This window comes from Salmo trutta, unplaced genomic scaffold (assembly GCF_901001165.1).
Source record: "Salmo trutta unplaced genomic scaffold, fSalTru1.1, whole genome shotgun sequence".
Classification (NCBI taxonomy): Eukaryota; Metazoa; Chordata; class Actinopteri; order Salmoniformes; family Salmonidae; genus Salmo; species Salmo trutta.
In genome coordinates, this window is record NW_021822962.1 from 3,967,217 (window position 1) to 3,987,920 (window position 20,704).

Here is a 20,704-nt window from a genome sequence, read left to right on the forward strand (position 1 = left end):
ATGACATTTAAATATTTCATCGCTCTCGAAACCCATACAATCAACTTCTTATAACGGTTTCAGAATGTATCCATATTTATATAACTGTGTTACTGTTCTTGGTTTAATCAGTTTCACCACCCCCTCCACACAGCAAATATTCTTCTAATATTTTTTGGACCACCCTTGTATGCAGTAAGAGACTCAAACATTTGGTGCATTTCAGTGAGATCATTTATTTTCCACACGCATTATCGTGAAATCAGAGTGAAAAAATATAAAATATTATTTTCAGTACCAACAATTTACCAAAACTAAGATTGACTGTATAAAAGTGAGTTATCAATGCCCCTGACCTGAAAAGGCCCACATACATACATACATATGTATAAAACGCAGTGAGTCATGCCATTACTCAGCTTAGATTTGGTCTCTGTATGCAGCACCAGCAAATCAATATCAGTTTTAATCCAGCAGCTACCAGACAATGGTACTGTCCAAAACTCTACGTTATTCCCCATAGGGCTCTGGTCAAAAGTAGTGCACTACATAGGGAGTCATTTGGGATGCCTTACCATCTCTATACAGGGAATAGGGTGCCATTTGGGATGCACTTTCCATCTCTCTGACTGAGGATGCAGGCCAGATCATCCACAACATAACCCCCAGGCATGTTTCATTGGTCTGTTCATTTTCACAGCAACAATTACAAAGTCAAGTTATTGTTGTACCCGTGTGGTGCATAGTAGATGCCTGCATCCCAAATGGCACCCATAGGACTTTGGTCAAAAGTAGTGCACTATATAGGGAATAGTGTGCCATTTAGAATGAAGTACATATCTTTCCCTTCTCCCCAAATGGATTCAGGCGTGGCTTGTCACTCATTCAGACTGGGCAGTGTCTGAGTCCAGGAACACATTGAGCCTCAGGCCCACTGGAATGTGGTCGGTGAGGCCAGCAAGCTGGGTCACAAAGGTCAACTCCTCGATTTCCTATAGCGCAGAGAAACAAAAGGATGTAATAACACCAGAATTAATAACAGACTCACACGTTGTTGTGACGCCTGCAGCCAGCCAGCCAGCCAGCCACACGTTGTTGTGACGCCTGCAGCCAGCCAGCCAGCCGGACACACGTTGTTGTTGTGACGCCTGCAGCCAGCCAGCCAGACACACGCCGTTGTGACGCCTGCAGCCAGCCAGACACACGCCGTTGTGACGCCTGCAGCCAGCCAGCCAGCCAGCCAGACACACGCCGTTGTGACGCCTGCAGCCAGCCAGCCAGACACACGCCGTTGTGACCCCTGCAGCCAGCCAGACACACGCCGTTGTGACGCCTGCAGCCAGCCAGACACACGCCGTTGTGACGCCAGCCAGCCAGCCAGACACACGCCGTTGTGACGCCAGCCAGCCAGCCAGACACACGCCGTTGTGACGCCAGCCAGCCAGCCAGACACGCACGCCGTTGTGACGCCTGCAGCCAGCCAGACACGCACGCCGTTGTGACGCCTGCAGCCAGCCAGACACGCACGCCGTTGTGACGCCTGCAGCAGCCAGACACGCACGCCGTTGTGACGCCTGCAGCCAGCCAGACACGCACGCCGTTGTGACGCCTGCAGCCAGCCAGACACGCACGCCGTTGTGACGCCTGCAGCCAGCCAGACACGCACGCCGTTGTGACGCCTGCAGCCAGCCAGACACGCACGCCGTTGTGACGCCTGCAGCCAGCCAGACACGCAAGCCGTTGTGACGCCTGCAGCCAGCCAGCCAGCCAGCCAGACACGCACGCCGTTGTGACGCCTGCAGCCAGCCAGCCAGCCAGCCAGACACGCACGCCGTTGTGACGCCTGCAGCCAGCCAGCCAGACACGCACGCCGTTGTGACGCCTGCAGCCAGCCAGCCAGCCAGCCAGACACGCACGCCGTTGTGACGCCTGCAGCCAGCCAGCCAGCCAGCCAGACACGCACGCCGTTGTGACGCCTGCAGCCAGCCAGCCAGACACGCACGCCGTTGTGACGCCTGCAGCCAGCCAGCCAGCCAGCCAGACACGCACGCCGTTGTGACGCCTGCAGCCAGCCAGCCAGCCAGCCAGACACGCACGCCGTTGTGACGCCTGCAGCCGGCCAGCCAGACACGCACGCCGTTGTGACGCCTGCAGCCGGCCAGCCAGACACGCACGCCGTTGTGACGCCTGCAGCCGGCCAGCCAGACACGCACGCCGTTGTGACGCCTGCAGCCGGCCAGCCAGACACGCACGCCGTTGTGACGCCTGCAGCCGGCCAGCCAGACACGCACGCCGTTGTGACGCCTGCAGCCGGCCAGCCAGACACGCACGCCGTTGTGACGCCTGCAGCCGGCCAGCCAGACACGCACGCCGTTGTGACGCCTGCAGCCGGCCAGCCAGACACGCACGCCGTTGACGCCTGCAGCCGGCCAGCCAGACACGCACGCCGTTGTGACGCCTGCAGCCGGCCAGCCAGACACGCACGCCGTTGTGACGCCTGCAGCCAGCCAGCCAGACACGCACGCCGTTGTGACGCCTGCAGCCAGCCAGCCAGACACGCACGCCGTTGTGACGCCTGCAGCCAGCCAGCCAGACACGCACGCCGTTGTGACGCCTGCAGCCAGCCAGCCAGACACGCACGCCGTTGTGACGCCTGCAGCCAGCCAGCCAGACACGCACGCCGTTGTGACGCCTGCAGCCAGCCAGCCAGACACGCACGCCGTTGTGACGCCTGCAGCCAGCCAGCCAGACACGCACGCCGTTGTGACGCCTGCAGCCAGCCAGCCAGACACGCACGCCGTTGTGACGCCTGCAGCCAGCCAGCCAGACACGCACGCCGTTGTGACGCCTGCAGCCAGCCAGCCAGACACGCACGCCGTTGTGACGCCTGCAGCCAGCCAGCCAGACACGCACGCCGTTGACGCCTGCAGCCAGCCAGCCAGACACGCACGCCGTTGTGACGCCTGCAGCCAGCCAGCCAGACACGCACGCCGTTGTGACGCCTGCAGCAGCCAGCCAGCCAGACACGCACGCCGTTGTGACGCCTGCAGCCAGCCAGCCAGCCAGACACGCACGCCGTTGTGACGCCTGCAGCCAGCCAGCCAGCCAGACACGCACGCCGTTGTGACGCCTGCAGCCAGCCAGCCAGCCAGACACGCACGCCGTTGTGACGCCTGCAGCCAGCCAGCCAGCCAGACACGCACGCCGTTGTGACGCCTGCAGCCAGCCAGCCAGCCAGACACGCACGCCGTTGTGACGCCTGCAGCCAGCCAGCCAGCCAGACACGCACGCCGTTGTGACGGCCTGCAGCCAGCCAGCCAGCCAGACACGCACGCCGTTGTGACGCCTGCAGCCAGCCAGCCAGCCAGACACGCACGCCGTTGTGACGCCTGCAGCCAGCCAGCCAGACACGCACGCCGTTGTGACGCCTGCAGCCAGCCAGACACGCACGCCGTTGTGACGCCTGCAGCCAGCCAGACACGCACGCCGTTGTGACGCCTGCAGCCAGCCAGACACGCACGCCGTTGTGACGCCTGCAGCCAGCCAGACACGCCGTTGTGACGCCTGCAGCCAGCCAGCCAGCCAGACACGCACGCCGTTATGACGCCTGCAGCCAGCCACGCACGCCGTTGTGACGCCTGCAGCCAGCCAGCCAGCCACGCACGCCGTTGTGACGCCTGCAGCCAGCCAGCCAGACACGCACGCCGTTGTAATGCCTGCAGCCAGCCAGCCAGACACGCACGCCGTTGTGACGCCTGCAGCCAGCCAGACACGCACGCCGTTGTGACGCCTGCAGCCAGCCAGACGCACGCCGTTGTGACGCCTGCAGCCAGCCAGACGCACGCCGTTGTGACGCCTGCAGCCAGCCAGACGCACGCCGTTGTGACGCCTGCAGCCAGCCAGCCAGCCAGACGCACGCCGTTGTGACGCCTGCAGCCAGCCAGCCAGACACACGCCTGCAGCCAGCCAGCCAGCCAGCCACACGTTGTTGTTGTGACGCCTGCAGCCAGCCAGCCACACACACGCCGTTGTGACGCCTGCAGCCAGCCAGCCAGACACACGCCTGCAGCCAGCCAGCCAGACGTTGTTGTTGTGACGCCTGCAGCCAGCCAGCCACACACACGCCGTTGTGACGCCTGCAGCCAGCCCAGCCACACACACGCCGTTGTGACGCCTGCAGCCAGCCAGCCACACACACGCCGTTGTGACGCCTGCAGCCAGCCAGCCACACACACGCCGTTGTGACGCCTGCAGCCAGCCAGCCACACACACGCCGTTGTGACGCCTGCAGCCAGCCAGCCACACACACGCCGTTGTGACGCCTGCAGCCAGCCAGCCACACACACGCCGTTGTGACGCCTGCAGCCAGCCAGCCACACACACGCCGTTGTGACGCCTGCAGCCAGCCAGCCACACACACGCCGTTGTGACGCCTGCAGCCAGCCAGCCACACACACGCCGTTGTGACGCCTGCAGCCAGCCAGCCACACACACGCCGTTGTGACGCCTGCAGCCAGCCAGCCACACACACGCCGTTGTGACGCCTGCAGCCAGCCAGCCACACACACGCCGTTGTGACGCCTGCAGCCAGCCAGCCACACACACGCCGTTGTGACGCCTGCAGCCAGCCAGCCACACACACGCCGTTGTGACGCCTGCAGCCAGCCAGCCACACGCCGTTGTGACGCCTGCAGCCAGCCAGCCAGACACACACACGCCTGCAGCCAGCCAGCCAGACACACACACGCCGTTGTGACGCCTGCAGCCAGCCAGCCAGACACACACACGCCGTTGTGACGCCTGCAGCCAGCCAGCCAGCCAGCCACACACACGCCGTTGTGACGCCTGCAGCCAGCCAGCCAGCCAGCCACACACACGCCGTTGTGACGCCTGCAGCCAGCCAGCCAGCCAGCCACACACACGCCGTTGTGACGCCTGCAGCCAGCCAGCCAGCCAGCCACACACACGCCGTTGTGACGCCTGCAGCCAGCCAGCCAGCCAGCACACACACGCCGTTGTGACGCCTGCAGCCAGCCAGCCAGCCAGCCACACACACGCCGTTGTGACGCCTGCAGCCAGCCAGCCAGCCAGCCACACACACGCCGTTGTGACGCCTGCAGCCAGCCAGCCAGCCACACACACGCCGTTGTGACGCCTGCAGCCAGCCAGCCAGCCACACACACGCCGTTGTGACGCCTGCAGCCAGCCAGCCAGCCACGACACACGCCGTTGTGACGCCTGCAGCCAGCCAGCCAGCCAGACACACGCCGTTGTGACGCCTGCAGCCAGCCAGCCAGCCAGACACACGCCGTTGTGACGCCTGCAGCCAGCCAGCCAGCCAGACACACGCCGTTGTGACGCCTGCAGCCAGCCAGCCAGCCAGACACACGCCGTTGTGACGCCTGCAGCCAGCCAGCCAGACACACGCCGTTGTGACGCCTGCAGCCAGCCAGCCAGACACACGCCGTTGTGACGCCTGCAGCCAGCCAGCCAGACAGACACACGCCGTTGTGACGCCTGCAGCCAGCCAGCCAGCCAGACACACGCCGTTGTGACGCCTGCAGCCAGCCAGCCAGACAGACACACGCCGTTGTGACACCTGCAGCCAGCCAGACACACGCCGTTGCGACGCCTGCAGCCAGCCAGCCAGACACACGCCGTTGCGACGCCTGCAGCCAGCCAGACACACGCCGTTGTGACGCCTGCAGCCAGCCAGACACACGCCGTTGCGACGCCTGCAGCCAGCCAGACACACGCCGTTGAGACGCCTGCAGCCAGCCAGACACACGCCGTTGTGACGCCTGCAGCCAGCCAGACACATGCTGTTGTATTTCCTAGAACACATCCTCATGATGTTCCAAGCAATCATTTCAATAACACAGGTGGAGGTCAGGAGTGTGGAGAGGAGAACATGAAGGAAGTCAACTCTCCTATACAGTTGAATTAGAAGGCAGGTGTCTGATAGCTAGCTCATGTTAGCTAACCTAGCTAGACATTTACATTTTAGCCATTTAGCTGACGCTCTTATCCAGAGCGACTTACAGTAGTGAATACATACATTTCATGCATTTTTATTATTATTAATTTTTTTGTACTGGCCCCCCGTGGGAATCGAACCCACAACCCTGGCGTTGCACACACCATGCTGGCGTTGCAAACACCATGCTCTACCAACTGAGCCACAGGGAAACAAACCAGAGAGGGGAAAAGTATGGAAACACGTACAGTTCGGCAGTGCTTGGAGATGGAGCTCTCTCTGTAGAGGATGTAGTCGATGCGGCGCCCCACCCAGGGCTGACCCAACTCAGGGTAGACCATGGGACAGCCATCCAGGGCCACAGGAGAGGAAATGTACTGCTTCCTCAAATCCTCTCTCTCCAGGGTCCTAGAGACAGGGAAGGGATCAGGGGAACTTAGGACATGTCCCAAACGACACCTTATTCCATATCAAATCATATTTTATTGGTCACATACGCGTGTTTAGCAGATGTTATTGCAGGTGTAGTGAAATGCTTGTGTTTCTAGCTCCAACAGTGCAGTAATATCTAACAATCTAAAGTAAAGGAACGGAATTAAGAAAATATAAATAGTTGGACGAGCAATGTCAGAGCGGCATAGACTAAGATACAGTAGAATAGGATAGAATACAGTATATAGATATGAGATGAGTAATACATAGACTAAGATACAGTAGAATAGGATAGAATACAGTATATAGATATGAGATGAGTAATACATAGACTAAGATACAGTAGAATAGGATAGAATACAGTATATAGATATGAGATGAGTAATACATAGACTAAGATACAGTAGAATAGGATAGAATACAGTATATAGATATGAGATGAGTAATACATAGACTAAGATACAGTAGAATAGGATAGAATACAGTATATAGATATGAGATGAGTAATACATAGACTAAGATACAGTAGAATAGGAAAGAATACAGTATATAAAAAAATGTAAACATTATTAAAGTGACTAGTGTTCTAAATGATTAAAGAGGCCAGTGGTTTCAATGTGTTGTAGTGCACTACGTTGTTCGTCCAGGGCCCATTGACTACATCCAGTGAATGCAGTCTGAGGGATAGCATACCTTTGAAGATTCTCTGGGGTCCTTACATCCTCATGATACAGAGTAGGCTGTTCCAGCAAAGTGCCTGAACGATATAACATAACAAAACATTTTTTTTCTTGATTTCCACAGATGTGCCTTGTTAAAAAAAAAAAGATCAAATAAACTCCTTACAGGACATAAAACAACATAGGTAAACATGGGCTGGGGCCTGTACAGGAGACTGACTATACAAGAGGTTAAAAACATTATTCACGTCACATAAATGTGCACAAGAGGACATCAAGAAATGTTTGATCATTCCTAATGACTTGTAGGCCTGTATGTCGGCTATGTGGCATGTATCCCAAATGGCACCCTATTCCCTAAATAGCACACTACTTACCTTCGGGCCCTGATCAAAAGTAGTACACTGTACAGGGAAAAGGATGCCATTTGGGACACAGCCTAAAGATCGTGCAACAGTCCAACTCACCAATGACCCAGGGCTTCTCCTGGCCCGGCCCGGCCCTGCAGGGGTCTCTGTACTCCTCAAACAGACTGTGCCTCTGTTCTAGACTGTCATCTGACCAAGGACCAACACACAGAAACATGGAACAATGTGGAAACCTGTTGCATGACATCAAGCCCACAGATACCCATCTATAGAAGACAAACTGCATGCAGAGACAATGTACTCTCTACGTAGACAGAAAGGTATCCAAAACGGACACCCTATATAGTGTACTACATTTGACCAAGGCCCATAGGGCTCTCATCAAAAGTTGTGCACTATATATATATATAGTGCACAAGGTTCAATTTGGGACACAGACGTACCAGGTGAGCAGTTGTCGAAGTTGAAATCCCCAGAAAGCACGTCAAACACAACCACCTCATCAGGCTTGCTATTGGTCACCTGGAACTCCTGGATCCACTTGGTGAGCATGTTGAGCTGCTCACAGCGGATCTCCCCTTCACCTGCTCAGCCAATCACAGGACACACAGGGATCAGCTCTCAACACTATTGACTCCATTACAATACAAGCAGAGAGAGACTGGTGCTGGACAGATAATTACTGCATCCCAAATCAAAGTTTATTGGTCACGTACAGAGTTAAGCAGATGTTACAGCGGGTGCAGTGAAATGCTTGTGCTACTAGCTTTTAACAGGGCAGTAAAATGTCCAACAAACACACACATAACAAATCAACAATGAACTGTCAGATTCTGGCTTGAGATATACTTATTCCTGTCACCATATTAGAGCTTATTGATTACTTTACATAAAGAATAAAAAGTATAAAGAACTATGTTAGGGGTCAGTGAAGGAAGAATAGGAACTTTGTTTATGGAAAGTTACTGAGCGAGACAATGGGAAGTACAGAAAGTTTGTCTGTTTAAACATGTTATTGCTGAATAGTAATATGTCTAAGGAAGGAGGTACAGAACAACAGTCTAGTCTCAGTTCCTGACAAGGCAGGCCAGTTGCTGTGGATCTAGGACCAGGAGGGATGTGGAACTCAACTCAATAAGGTCAACAGTTGAAGAGAAAATACATCTCTGGAGACCAGCTAACTGCAGTCCTATCTCACACACACACACTTCCACGCTCTAATGAAGGTTCTAGACTCATGCAGGGCCATGACAACATCAGTAAGAGGAACAGATTTAGTTCCTGCCTAGCAACAGAGACAGATTGTTTATCTTAGTCATAAAAGGAGGTGACTCCTAGTCAGAAGGTATAGATATGTACTTGTATGTTGTGCTTGCAGCTGAGGCACCCAGCGGGTTGAATAAATGTGGCTTGAGCTTTTTTCTAGTCGTCCATTTGGGTTTTTACTCTGTCTGTTCAGAACCTCAACACAACACTATCATAAAACAAATGCAATCTGTGCATATATACACCAAAAATATATACTAAGAGTGATATGTACAGTAGACACTGTATATTACAGTGAGCTATGTCAGGAACCCAGTATATAAATGTGTGGTGTGCATAAACAGTGTATTAAAAACATGAGCTGGTGCACATCCAGAATAATAGTGTGTGGAGGTGCTGACTAACGGAGAATAAACTATCAACTATCAAAATAAAGAAAGTCGCACACTCCATGTATAAACTCCCAGCCATTTAATGGGTATTTACCAACGTTTCAGCATCACTGTGCCTTCCTCAGGGTGCATAAACAGTGTAAATGGAATGCAATGTACAGTAGTAGCTAAATTATAATGAGCTATGTGAGAAGTTGTGCTGTAAATAGAGAAGAGGCGGCCATTTTGGATTAAGTTAAAAAAAAAATGAATGAAGATGACTTGCCTTCAGGTGCATGGAGGTGTGTGCAGTTAAAATATCCAACCAGCTTCTTCTCTTTCTGATTCTGGCCAACTAGCACCTGGGAACACCCACAAACCATTACTTCACCTACTGGGTATGAACTGTGTTGTTGATGTTGTTGTTTAACCCATGGTAAAATGGAACCGGCCGTTATCATTACAATAACTGACAACAGTAACTCAATACAGTATGAGCGTTAATGGCAACCAGATGACACCACATTTACATTTTAGTCATTTACCAGACACTCTTCTCCAGAGAGACTTACAGTCAGTGCATTCAACTAAAGTTAGTAGGAAAAAACAACCACATATCACAGTTATTATAAGCAGAAAAAACTCAAAGTGCAGGCGAGAGGTGAGAAAGACAAGAGCTATAATGACAGTGAGTAGCATAGAATTACAAATTAGAACTGTATTTCTCCTTAATTTAATCAAAATGTCTGCCAATATCAGCCCATTGACTTCATCCTCTCTAGTAATGTAATAGGATCTCTGTGGTGAGTGGTACCTTGGCAGAGAGCAGGCCTTTAGCAGCCAGGGCGTCCTCCCCCCGGCCGTTAGGGAAGCAGTGGTACTGGGCCTCCAGCACTGGGTAACGGCTGGCCAGGAACAGGCCGCTGTTGAAGAACTTAAAGGAGGAGCAGCTGCCGGGAGGCTGGCAGGCGTACACCCCTACATCATACAGTATGTGGTTGAACAGGGGCCCCAGGGTGTTGGTCAGCTTCACAGCTGCCCTCTTATCAAACACCTCCTCCAGACACAGGATGTCCACGTTGGCCGGGAAGAGAGAGGACACCTCCCAGGGCACGTCGTCTGGCCCAGCCTGACCGCGCTGGGCGACCCCCTGAGTGCGTAGGGCCCGTGGAGGGTTCCTGTGGCCCTTCCGGTCCTGCTGGTTGGAGTTGTGGTTGGTGTTGATGACGGGGGCAGGAGAATGGGAAGACTCCTCAGTGTCGTCACAGGGCTCGTACACCACATAGTTTGAGTCACTGGGCTTGGGGGGCGTCGTTGTTGGGACCGCTCCGTCAGCTTGGTCCTCGTCTGAATGGGCCTGGGGTGGTGGCTGGCATGCTGGGTCTGTAGCGCCGTATGAGGCAGGGCTGGTGGTGGAGGGGCCGGGGAGCAGGCTACTGGAGGGGCTGAGGGTGCCACAGCTACTGGGAGAGTCCACGAAGATGCGGATGTGTGGCCGGTTCACGCCCTGCACGATGCTCCGGCCGATGGCGGTGGCACGGCGCTGCGTGTGCCCCAGGTTGTTGAAGCGCGCGATGCCGTCCGGCAATAGGCACAGGTTGGCAGTAGCAAAACCAAAAGTGGCCTTGTTGGCCCCTGCCTCAAAGCCCAGGTTCCTCTCCCCCTCCTCGGCTGGTGTTGGTCTCGACGGGGGCTCCTGGTAGTAGGAGAAGGGCCTTCGGGCAGCCTGGAGGGGAGCCCAAAGCAGGAACCCCAGGAAGGCCAGGGGAGCCGTGATCAGGAAGAGGGTGAGGAAGAGGATGAAGCCGAAGAACACCTTGAGAGGGTGGAGGTAACACTCCTGCTCCTGCCGCTGGGTGCGTTCCAGGCTGGTGGACATGCAGACGGCAATGAGGCGGTCCAGGAACCAGAAGCAGGGCAGGATGAGACCCCAGCTCACTGCATGGAGGCCCTCCACAAAGCAGTTGGGGAATGGGGACTCCCGCAGAGACATGCCTCCCTCCTTCAGTCACCTCTGGACACAAATAGGGAGAGCAGGCATCAGGGCTCCCAGCTGCTCACCTCACTCTGGTTATTCACCATCTGACTGAGACTCTGGAATCTACTGGAAGTAAACGTAGAACAACACACAGACAGGACATGTAGAGGGTGTTTTCAGACCTTTCCTGGCTCGACTAGTGAGGTAAATCAATAGTGCATGAAGTTGCGTGGTTGTCAGGGAAATGACTCCCGTTCGGGAAACCAGAATCAACCCAAGGGGGCTGGGCGACAGCTGGTGCGTCATAGTACACGGGATCAATTGGAGTAGAAAGGCAGATTACATTGGCTTACTGGGCTGCGCGCACATGAAGGGCTGGGTTGGTGGATAGACTGACAGACATTGTTGGAAAGGAGGGCAAGAGGAGTAGAATATACGGGTATTTTACCCGAACTACTGTTAATCCAGACGTCACCATCTGCACGAATTCACTAATCGCTATAGCGACAGATGTGTAGTGTACTACTAGTGGTCGGTGCAACGTTCAAAATAGTCCACACAAGGCTCCAAAGAGACCCACACAAAATAGTCCACACAAGGCTCCAAACAGACCAACACTTTCCGACAATGACGCCCGTCCTGAGTGCGCGCATTTCTGCTGACACTGTCATGCCAACCAACAACATCGGTCATGAATGAACGTGATATCGATTGTTTCTCAAGTTCGTTGTGTGTGCTTGTTACTTTGAAATGATCGACTCGCCCCAAATGCTGTTCTCACAACTGACGTGGCGTGGTTAGCTAGCTAGCCAGCTAACGTTAACTTGGAGTACTAACGTTACCTGGCTAATTCAACCAGTTTGAAAATGTTCACTAATTTGGGCTAGGTAGCAGGTGCTCACATGCACAATGTATCATTCATGAACAAGACAATTTTGTCTTACACATTTACATAGCCACACGTTCGTGGACTAATGTTAGCTACTAGCTAGCTAAAATAGGTTATCTGGTTAGCAAACGTTAACATGAGCTATGCACCTTTATTCTTACCTGTCTGCATAGAAGAGTCCACTTCCTTCACAAAATGTGAATTTATCCGTCTAAATAGATGTAACCATGGCTACTGCTGAGTTGGCCTTGTCATGCTGTGGATATTTTTCATTCAATATTCCTGTATAAAACAGAATACAATGATTCCAGCGACCAGTGTACGGCTTGTCCCGCGCGGGGAGTAGCCAACTCGTCTAGACAGTATGCGCGTGCGTGCTCGTCTGAAATGACAAGCGAGCTGAACATATTTCCTTATATGAACAGTATAATGGTTTATAGGTATATGGGGTTATTAAGCGCGGATTCGCGCTTATAAACCCAGGATCGTTACAATATTGAAAGGCAACAATTTCAAAGACTTTACTGAGTTACTGTTCATATAAGAAAATCAATCAACTGAAATAAATAAATTAGGCCCTAATCTATGGATTTCACATGACTGGGCAGGGTGCAGCTATGGGTGGGCCTTGGAGGGTATAGGCCCACCCCCTTGGCAGCCAGGCCACCCACTGGGGAGCAAAGCCCAGCCAATCAGAATTAGTTTTTCCCCACTAAATGGCTTTACTACCGACAGAAATACTCCTCAGCACCCACCACCCAGACGACCCTGCTGGTGAAAAAGCTGGATGTGAATGGGCCGGCGTGGTTACACATGGTCTGTGGTTGTGAGGCCGGTTGGATGTACTGGCAAATTCTGTAAAATGACATTGGAGGCAGCTTATGGCAGAGAAATGAACATTCATGTCTCTGGCAACAGCCCTGGTGGACATTCCTGCAGTCACCATGCCTCAAAACTTGAGACATCTATGGCATTGTGTTGTGTGATAAAACTGCTCATTTTAAAGTGGCCTTTTATTGTCCCCAGCACAAGGTGGACCTGTGTAATGATCATGCAGTTTAATCAGCTTCTTGATATGACACACCTGTCAGGTAGCTGGATTATCTTGGCAAAGGATAAATGCTCACTAACAGGGATGTAAACAAAATTTGTGCACAAAATTTGAGAGAAATAAGCTTGTGTGTATGAAAAATGTCTGGGATTTTTTATTTCAGCTCATGAACCATGGGACAAATATTTTACATGTTGTTTAAACTTTGTTCAGTGTATATGAAAATTAGTTGTGTATACATTACTTAAACACACTGCTTTTTCTTTGTTGAAATGCATTTTAAATGGCCCAAAGAGCCCTGGAAGTATTTATTCTGTCCAGGTTTTTCCATGTCTGTCATTTCAATATGGAAATATAATGTCAGGTAACTCACAAAGACAGCTCAGTGCAACCAACCAACAAACCAAGTGAATGGAAAATATGAATTAAAAAGGCTAAACTAGGAAATGGTCCAATGCAGGAGATGCAGAGCTGTCCTGTCTGCGGAGGGTGTGTGAAGTTTGTATGAGAGAGCGCTTGTCTCCAAAGCAATACAAGCTTAGACACGTTAAGAGTTGGGTTTGAGTCATTTGTTTATAGTGTAAAACCTCTGCTGTGGAGGGAGGTGGTGTCAGTGGCCGTCCCAGTCTAGCTCTGGTCCTAAACGTTTATAAAAGGCCCAGAATCAGCAAGCTGCACGTAACGCCCTGGACCAGAGCTATTCCCAGCCCGTCTACCAGAGGAAGAGGGGCTTGCCGTCCTGCCTTGCCATGAAAGAGAGGCAACTGAACAGCAGCAGGAGATCCTTCAGCAGTTTGCAGGGGGCTGCGTTGATAACTACTCTCCTGAGGAAGTCCGAGCTGTTGAGTTTAGATTGTTGTTTATTGTCCTACAAGAGGAAAATCCTACTACAGCTCATACATTACATACACAAACCTCACATTACATAAACAAACCACACATTACATACACAAACCACACATTACATAAACCACATTGTAACATGGCAGCAAACAAACAACAGTAAACAGTCCCCCCACACCTGCACATATAGGAGGAAGCTTCATAGAATTGTTAATGATTCATGGTGATAAACCCCCCCCCGCGGGGATGAAACTCCTCCTGAAGCGTGCAGTGCAGCCTTTACAGTAATTGTCTGACACCTCCAACCTGATGGCAGGAAAGGTGAGCTCTGACATCACAGCCAAGCTTGTACCCTGAAGGGACTACATGGGAGCTACATCATCACCTGTTGTATCCCAGCTCCTGGGCGCTGTAGGAGTCAGCCCTCTGCTTCAGGATGCCGTAGGTGTTGATGATGAACTCTGTGAAGGGGGGATGGAGAGTCATACTATAGCCTAGCTGCTTCAGCTTGGCCATCAGCTCAGCGTGACGCTGGGACAGCTGGAGCCTGTAGCCCTCGTCCACCTTCCCCGTCAGAGGGTGTGTGGACACCTGAGGGGACACACAGTCAAATGTAGTGCACTATATAGTTTAGAAGGTGCCATTTGGGACACTGTCACAACCTCATGGGAGTGGGGGATTAGCCTGTAGAGTTTCTAATTCAGGTATACTGTACATGTCATTATCCAACTCTCTCTCACACATTTGTTTACAACAGATTTGGAATTAACTTCTTAGGAAAAGGAAAACCATTTTGACCTGGGAATAAACCGGTTTAGGAGGCTTTGATTTCCATCTGTGTGTGAATGATTGAAATGACTACATGGCACACAACCACACCCTGGTGGAAAATGTTGTTCAACTAGCCTATTATCCCTTAGCTGACAGAAGGAAGGAATATGTTGTTCAACTAGCCTATTATCCCTTAGCAGACAGAAGGAAGGAATATGTTGTTCAACTAGCCCATTATCCCTTAGCTGACAGAAGGAATATGTTGTTCAACTAGCCTATTATCCCTTAGCAGACAGAAGGAATATGTTGTTCAACTAGCCTATTATCTCTTAGCAGACAGAAGGAAGGAATATGTTGTTCAACTAGCCTATTATCCCTTAGCTGACAGAAGGAATATGTTGTTCAACTAGCCTATTATCCCTTAGCTGACAGAAGGAATATGTTGTTCAACTAGCCTATTATCCCTTAGTTGACAGAAGGAATATGTTGTTCAACTAGCCTATTATCCCTTAGCTGACAGAAGGAATATGTTGTTCAACTAGCCTATTATCCCTTAGCTGACAGAAGGAATATGTTGTTCAACTAGCCTATTATCCCTTAGCAGACAGAAGGAATATGTTGTTCAACTAGCCTATTATCCCTTAGCAGACAGAAGGAATATGTTGCTCAACTAGCCTATTATCCCTTAGCTGACAGAAGGAATATGTTGTTCAACTAGCCTATTATCCCTTAGCAGACAGAAGGAATATGTTGTTCAACTAGCCTATTATCCCTTAGCTGACAGAAGGAATATGTTGTTCAACTAGCCTATTATCCCTTAGCTGACAGAAGGAATATGTTGTTCAACTAGCCTATTATCCCTTAGCTGACAGAAGGAATATGTTGTTCAACTAGCCTATTATCCCTTAGCTGACAGAAGGAATATGTTGTTCAACTAGCCTATTATCCCTTAGCTGACAGAAGGAATATGTTGTTCAACTAGCCTATTATCCCTTAGCTGACAGAAGGAATATGTTGTTCAACTAGGCCTATTATCCCTTAGCTGACAGAAGGAATATGTTGTTCAACTAGCCTATTATCCCTTAGCTGACAGAAGGAATATGTTGTTCAACTAGCCTATTATCCCTTAGCAGACAGAAGGAATATGTTGTATTCAACTAGCCTATTATCCCTTAGCTGACAGAAGGAATATGTTGTTCAACTAGCCTATTATCCCTTAGCAGACAGAAGGAATATGTTTGTTCAACTAGCCTTTATCCCTTAGCTGACAGAAGGAATATGTTGTTCAACTAGCCTATTATCCCTTAGCTGACAGAAGGAATATGTTGTTCAACTAGCCTATTATCCCTTAGCAGACAGAAGGAATATGTTGTTCAACTAGCCTATTATCCCTTAGTTGACAGAAGGAAGGAATATGGTGTTCCAACTTTCTTAAAATTCAAAAACTGGAATGACCGCCTTTTGTATAAAGGACAACACACACACACACACACACACACACACACACACACACACACACACACACACACACACACACACACACACACACACACACACACACACACACACACACACACACACACACACACAGTTCCCACCTGAATGATCTTGTCTCGTATATTGAGCACAGTGAACCCATAGAGTCTGGTCTGGCCTTGGAATACATAGGACAGGATCCTTCGATCCAGCTGGAAGGCTATCTCCCCCACCAACCGCTCTGGATCTGAACAATAAACACCATTACAACACCAACCTCTGAATCTGCATGGATTACTTCAATAGATCTCATTACACCAACAGAAACATTCATCCACACCTAGTTTAACAAAATGTTCCTATTCTAAGCAACATCCCAAACGGCATCCTGTTTCCTACAGTGAGGGAAAAAAGGATTTGATCCCCTGCTGATTTTGTACGTTTGCCACTTACTTATTTCCCTCATTAAAATGCAAATCATGTTATAACATTTTTTACATGCGTTTTTTTGGATTTTTTTTGTTGTTATTCTGTCTCTCACTGTTCAAATAAACCTACCATTACAATTATAGACTGATCATTTCTTTGTCAGTTGGCAAACGTACAAAATCAGCAGGGGATCAAATACTTTTTTCCCTCACTGTATATTGTGCTCTACTATTGACCAGAGCCCTATAGGCCCTACTCAAAAGTTATGCATGTCATGACTTCAGTCGAAGTCAGGTCCTCTCCTTGTTTGGGCGGCGCTCGGCGGTCTTCTAGCCATCATCGATCCACTTTCATTTTCCATTTGTTTTGTCTTGTTTTCCTCACACCTGGTTTCAATTCCCTCATTTACTTGTTGTGTATTTAACCCTCTGTTCCCACCATGTCTTTGTGTGGGATTGTTTATGGTTTGATGTATGCGCACGTTAGACTGGTTGCGCTGCGTTATGTCAACCCGTATTGTATTTAGTGTTCGTTGTGCAGTGTGTTTTTGTTCGCCTAAATAAAAGGCTCTGTTTGCTACCCAAATTCTGCTCTCCTGCGCCTGACTCCCTTACAGCCAGTTACGCATACCTAACAATGCACTATATAGGAAATGGGGTGCAATTTGGGACCTATACAATAGTTTTGAATACATATTTTTCTATTCTATTCTGCTATTACAATATTGTCATAATCAGCTCAGTTGATACAAAATGGTGACATTTTTCTCTAAGGATCATGTCACAACATTGTAATGAGCAAACGACCATTTCACACACCTTTCACCTTGTGAGACATGATGTAAGAACAGCTTGCAGTCTCTTCATGTTCTCGTGGGTCTGTGTACATGCAGCTCTTGGTGTAGGACTCCAGGTTAACCGGGGAAGACGTTCTGTGAGAATGTTTGGACGATTGATGCAGCTCATGTTTGAATCTGTCCTCATCCACGATGTCTTGCCACTGAATAGTTGTGTTCCTGCCTGTGGGTAGGAAATTCACATCAGAATCAATTCTAAATGCAAAAAGGGTGACAAATTGAGACAAAAAGAAACCAGGCAAAAAATAATAAGCAATTATATGTAGATGCTCTCCCCTTTGACTACATCCTCCCTCTGCTGACCTCACTGAAGCCATGGGTTGCTTAGACGTCGCACACAACCATTGGTTGATGCTGACAGATTGACAGATTGCTATAACATATGATTTGGTTAGTCGATAGGTAAAATATCTATCCAGGCGTTTTAAGGTCTGGCAACGTCTTAACAATGGAACCATGAACGTTCTCAACCTTCAGTCTCTTGACCTTAGATCAACTCATGAACTTAATGTTGTTTTTACATTATTTTTATTTTTTTTGCTTTACATCACTACGAAATGTCTTTATGTAATGAATAGAGCTATATAAATTGAATAAATTATTTAGTTAGTCATTTAGCAGATGCTCTTATCCAGAGCGCCTTAGAGTTAAGTGCCTTGCTCAGGGGCACAGACAGATGTTTCATCTAGTCGGCTCAGGGATTCGAACCAGCATCTTTTCGGTTAGTGGCCTAAAGCTCTTAACCACTAGCCTATCTGCCACCCTTATTATTATTATTATTATTATACGTCCAATATTTTAGCTGGCTGTTGCTAGGACCTGCATGGCAGTACTAATGTTGGGATTAATTCAATTTCATTTCACGACGTATAGTGAAATTCCTTATCCAATTACATTTGTTTAGTTTCTCCAACCCTGCTTATTAATTCGAACCGTACTGACGTCCTTGGACGTCCTCTAGTGGCAAAGAGCGGCACGCGCACTACCGTCACCCACATAGATGGAGATTGCGATGCGTAAAACCATACTTGAACAGTACCTGTCGATTCCCTGAGAGTATCGCTGGTTAGAGCGGAGGTTTGCAGTTTGGGACTTCAGATCAAAGTTTTCCTTCATCAAGCCAAGCCTTATTTTCAGGTCGTCATTCTCGTGCCGCAGTTTCTCATTCTCCAAGCGCAATGACGCACCGCCCCCCTCTGTATCCATATCCACCCAGACACTTCCCCCGACTCCAAGCGCCTACTTCAGGCGTTCAGACAGTTGAGGCACAACCCGTAAGTTTGTAGACCCTTTCCGTCTGTCTTATAAATCAAATCCTGAAATGAAATAGGTTATAAATAGCATCATAATAGGGTGTCAGAACGTTGGATTTAACTTTTAACACCGTTATGTCGTGTGTCATAATTCCATATTGAACATAATTATAGAATCTCCTTTATGACGTCTAAACAGATAGGCTATACGTCATTCTGACGCTGTACATTTGCATTGCATCAGAGGAAATCATTTCTCACACCATGTTTCTCCAGACTGAAAAGCTGAAAACGAGGCACAAATGTCTTGAAAAATATCATTAACAAACTGACATTCATGCTTTTGGCTTAGAAAAAAATCATATCAAAGTGCATAATCACGATTCATAAACTATTAGAAACGATTTAGCAGCATCCAGTAATCACCAGCACTGATAAAAAGAGAGATTACAATTCAGTTTTAATTGAATAACTATCAACAAATACAGCTGCAAAGACTCACAAACATCAGAAATATCACAAAACAAATTGAATTCAAATATTATTAATGATTCACACTACACAATTTAAACCAGTCTGGATTGTGGTAAAACTGAGCACAATGATTTGTAACTGTGATATAGCACAGTTACAAATATAAATCAAACTGGATGGACATCAGAAATAGAGGAAGGACTAAAAACAAACAAAAAATAACTATTGTAAAATAGACTGTGTCTGCAAAATGTGTATAAGATGAATAAATTGAAGGTAAGGGTTTATTAGTTTACTCCAATTGGGGGATCGGTGGTAGGGTTTGCGGGGAATAATAATAAAGGTATATTCTTTTAAAAAGTATGTATGTCTATATAGGTATGTGTATGTATATATGTGTATATGTATGCATGCATGTATGGATATATATATTTACCCCAAAAAATAAATGGGGGATTGGAAATTATGCAGACAATTACATTGATGGAAGCAATATTCTTTCCGCAATATTAAGCTGATGCCACCTTAGAAGAAAAAAGAAAAATAATTTTAAAAAAAGAAAAGAAGACTGAGCACAATGAACATGAGGGAGTACTATCAAGCAGAGTTACTTGCTATGACTGTGATATGTGGTTGTTTAGTTACCCAAGTTGAATGAACTGACTAGTCAAATCAAATGTTTGTAACATGCGCCGAATACAACAGGTGTAGACTTCACCGTGAAATGCATATTTACGAGTCTTTCCCAACAATTGCAGAGTTAAAAAGTATGAAAATTAGCAAAGAAAAATATTACACAATAGAAAAATACATGGCTCTGGATAAGAACATCTGCTAAATCAGGGTTTCCCAAACACGCTCTGCGATGACTGATAAGAGGAACTGATGATGCACCACCCCATTTAGAAACGTCACCTTGTGCATTCTACTGTTACAACTTTCAACAGTAAGTTCAAAGCCGGACTGAGTTCGCTAGGGGGCGCGCCCCACAGTTTGGGAACCACTGCTCTAAAAGCGCATAGGGAACCACATTTAGGACGACAGGCGACAGCAGTGTTCACCTGAGACATAGGCACATAAAACAATGTGTAGCAGGTGTTGTACTAGATATGGGAACAGATGAGTAACTCCTGTAAAAAGACTCCTTCATCCTTCAAATGGTTCCTTTAGAGGAAGCTCTCAGTTCCGTGCTCTTCCAACGATAGCCAGGATGTAGAGGAAGATGTTGATGATGTCAGTGTACAGGGAGAGAGCAGCAAAAACATAGTCCTCTGGACTCAGGCATTCTCCTTGTTGCCAAGCAGCAGCGGAGTGTCCCACAGCCAAGAACTGGAATCAATCACATTTCAAAAACATGATCATTCTATTATCACAATTAGAATCAGCATTCTGCTCATTCTATTTAGCAAGATATGTGCTGTGAGATAAAGGTCTCGATTTGGTCTGACAACAACATGCAAAATAATGACTAAGAACTGTGTACAAAATGGCACCTGTTCCCTATATAGTGCATTACTTTGGCCAGGGCCCATCAATCAAAACACTTGCATGAATACTTAAATAGTTGCCCTACTACCGCCACCACCAGTATCGTTTCTACAGGAAAAGAGA

General features: G+C 48.9%; 2 protein-coding genes across 4 annotated transcripts; both read right to left on the reverse strand.

The window, feature by feature from the left end:
- Positions 1-195: 195 nt before the first annotated feature.
- Positions 196-12,293, reverse strand: LOC115187741 (sphingomyelin phosphodiesterase 5). 3 transcript variants are annotated; one of them, XM_029746758.1, is made up of 8 exons: positions 12,102-12,293; positions 9,888-11,087; positions 9,360-9,435; positions 7,880-8,020; positions 7,536-7,625; positions 7,082-7,145; positions 6,205-6,364; positions 196-971 (listed from the first exon to the last, which is right to left on the reverse strand). In XM_029746758.1, the coding sequence occupies exons 2-8, from the start codon at positions 11,064-11,066 to the stop codon at positions 861-863; spliced, it is 1,821 nt and encodes a 606-aa protein (XP_029602618.1). In that variant the 5' UTR covers positions 11,067-11,087; positions 12,102-12,293; the 3' UTR covers positions 196-860. The 3 variants fall into 3 exon arrangements, with proteins under 3 accessions (XP_029602618.1, XP_029602617.1, XP_029602616.1); XM_029746757.1 differs by having other exon boundaries at positions 9,888-11,174; XM_029746756.1 differs by having other exon boundaries at positions 9,888-11,177.
- A 1,405-nt stretch (positions 12,294-13,698) lies between these two features.
- Positions 13,699-18,450, reverse strand: LOC115187752 (speriolin-like protein). Its single transcript, XM_029746777.1, has 5 exons — positions 18,406-18,450; positions 17,329-17,529; positions 16,204-16,328; positions 14,220-14,425; positions 13,699-13,830 (listed from the first exon to the last, which is right to left on the reverse strand). The coding sequence occupies exons 2-5, from the start codon at positions 17,396-17,398 to the stop codon at positions 13,704-13,706; spliced, it is 528 nt and encodes a 175-aa protein (XP_029602637.1). The 5' UTR covers positions 17,399-17,529; positions 18,406-18,450; the 3' UTR covers positions 13,699-13,703.
- Positions 18,451-20,704: the final 2,254 nt, after the last annotated feature.

Bases quoted from the DNA above. Each gene is read 5' to 3' on its own strand.
- LOC115187752 (XM_029746777.1), bottom strand. From the start codon at position 17,398: ATGTACACAGACCCACGAGAACATGAAGAGACTGCAAGCTGTTCTTAC. The intron at 14,426-16,203 runs GTGGGAACTGTG...GTGTCCCCTCAG, and splicing joins TACGAGACAAGATCATTCAG to GTGTCCACACACCCTCTGAC. The intron at 13,831-14,219 runs GTGATGATGTAG...TAAACTCAACAG, and splicing joins CAGGAGCTGGGATACAACAG to CTCGGACTTCCTCAGGAGAG.
- LOC115187741 (XM_029746758.1), bottom strand. From the start codon at position 11,066: ATGTCTCTGCGGGAGTCCCCATTCCCCAACTGCTTTGTGGAGGGCCTC. The intron at 7,146-7,535 runs GTGAGTTGGACT...TATATCGTTCAG, and splicing joins GGAGAAGCCCTGGGTCATTG to GCACTTTGCTGGAACAGCCT. The intron at 972-6,204 runs GTACGTGTTTCC...TCTGCGCTATAG, and splicing joins TCTCCAAGCACTGCCGAACT to GAAATCGAGGAGTTGACCTT.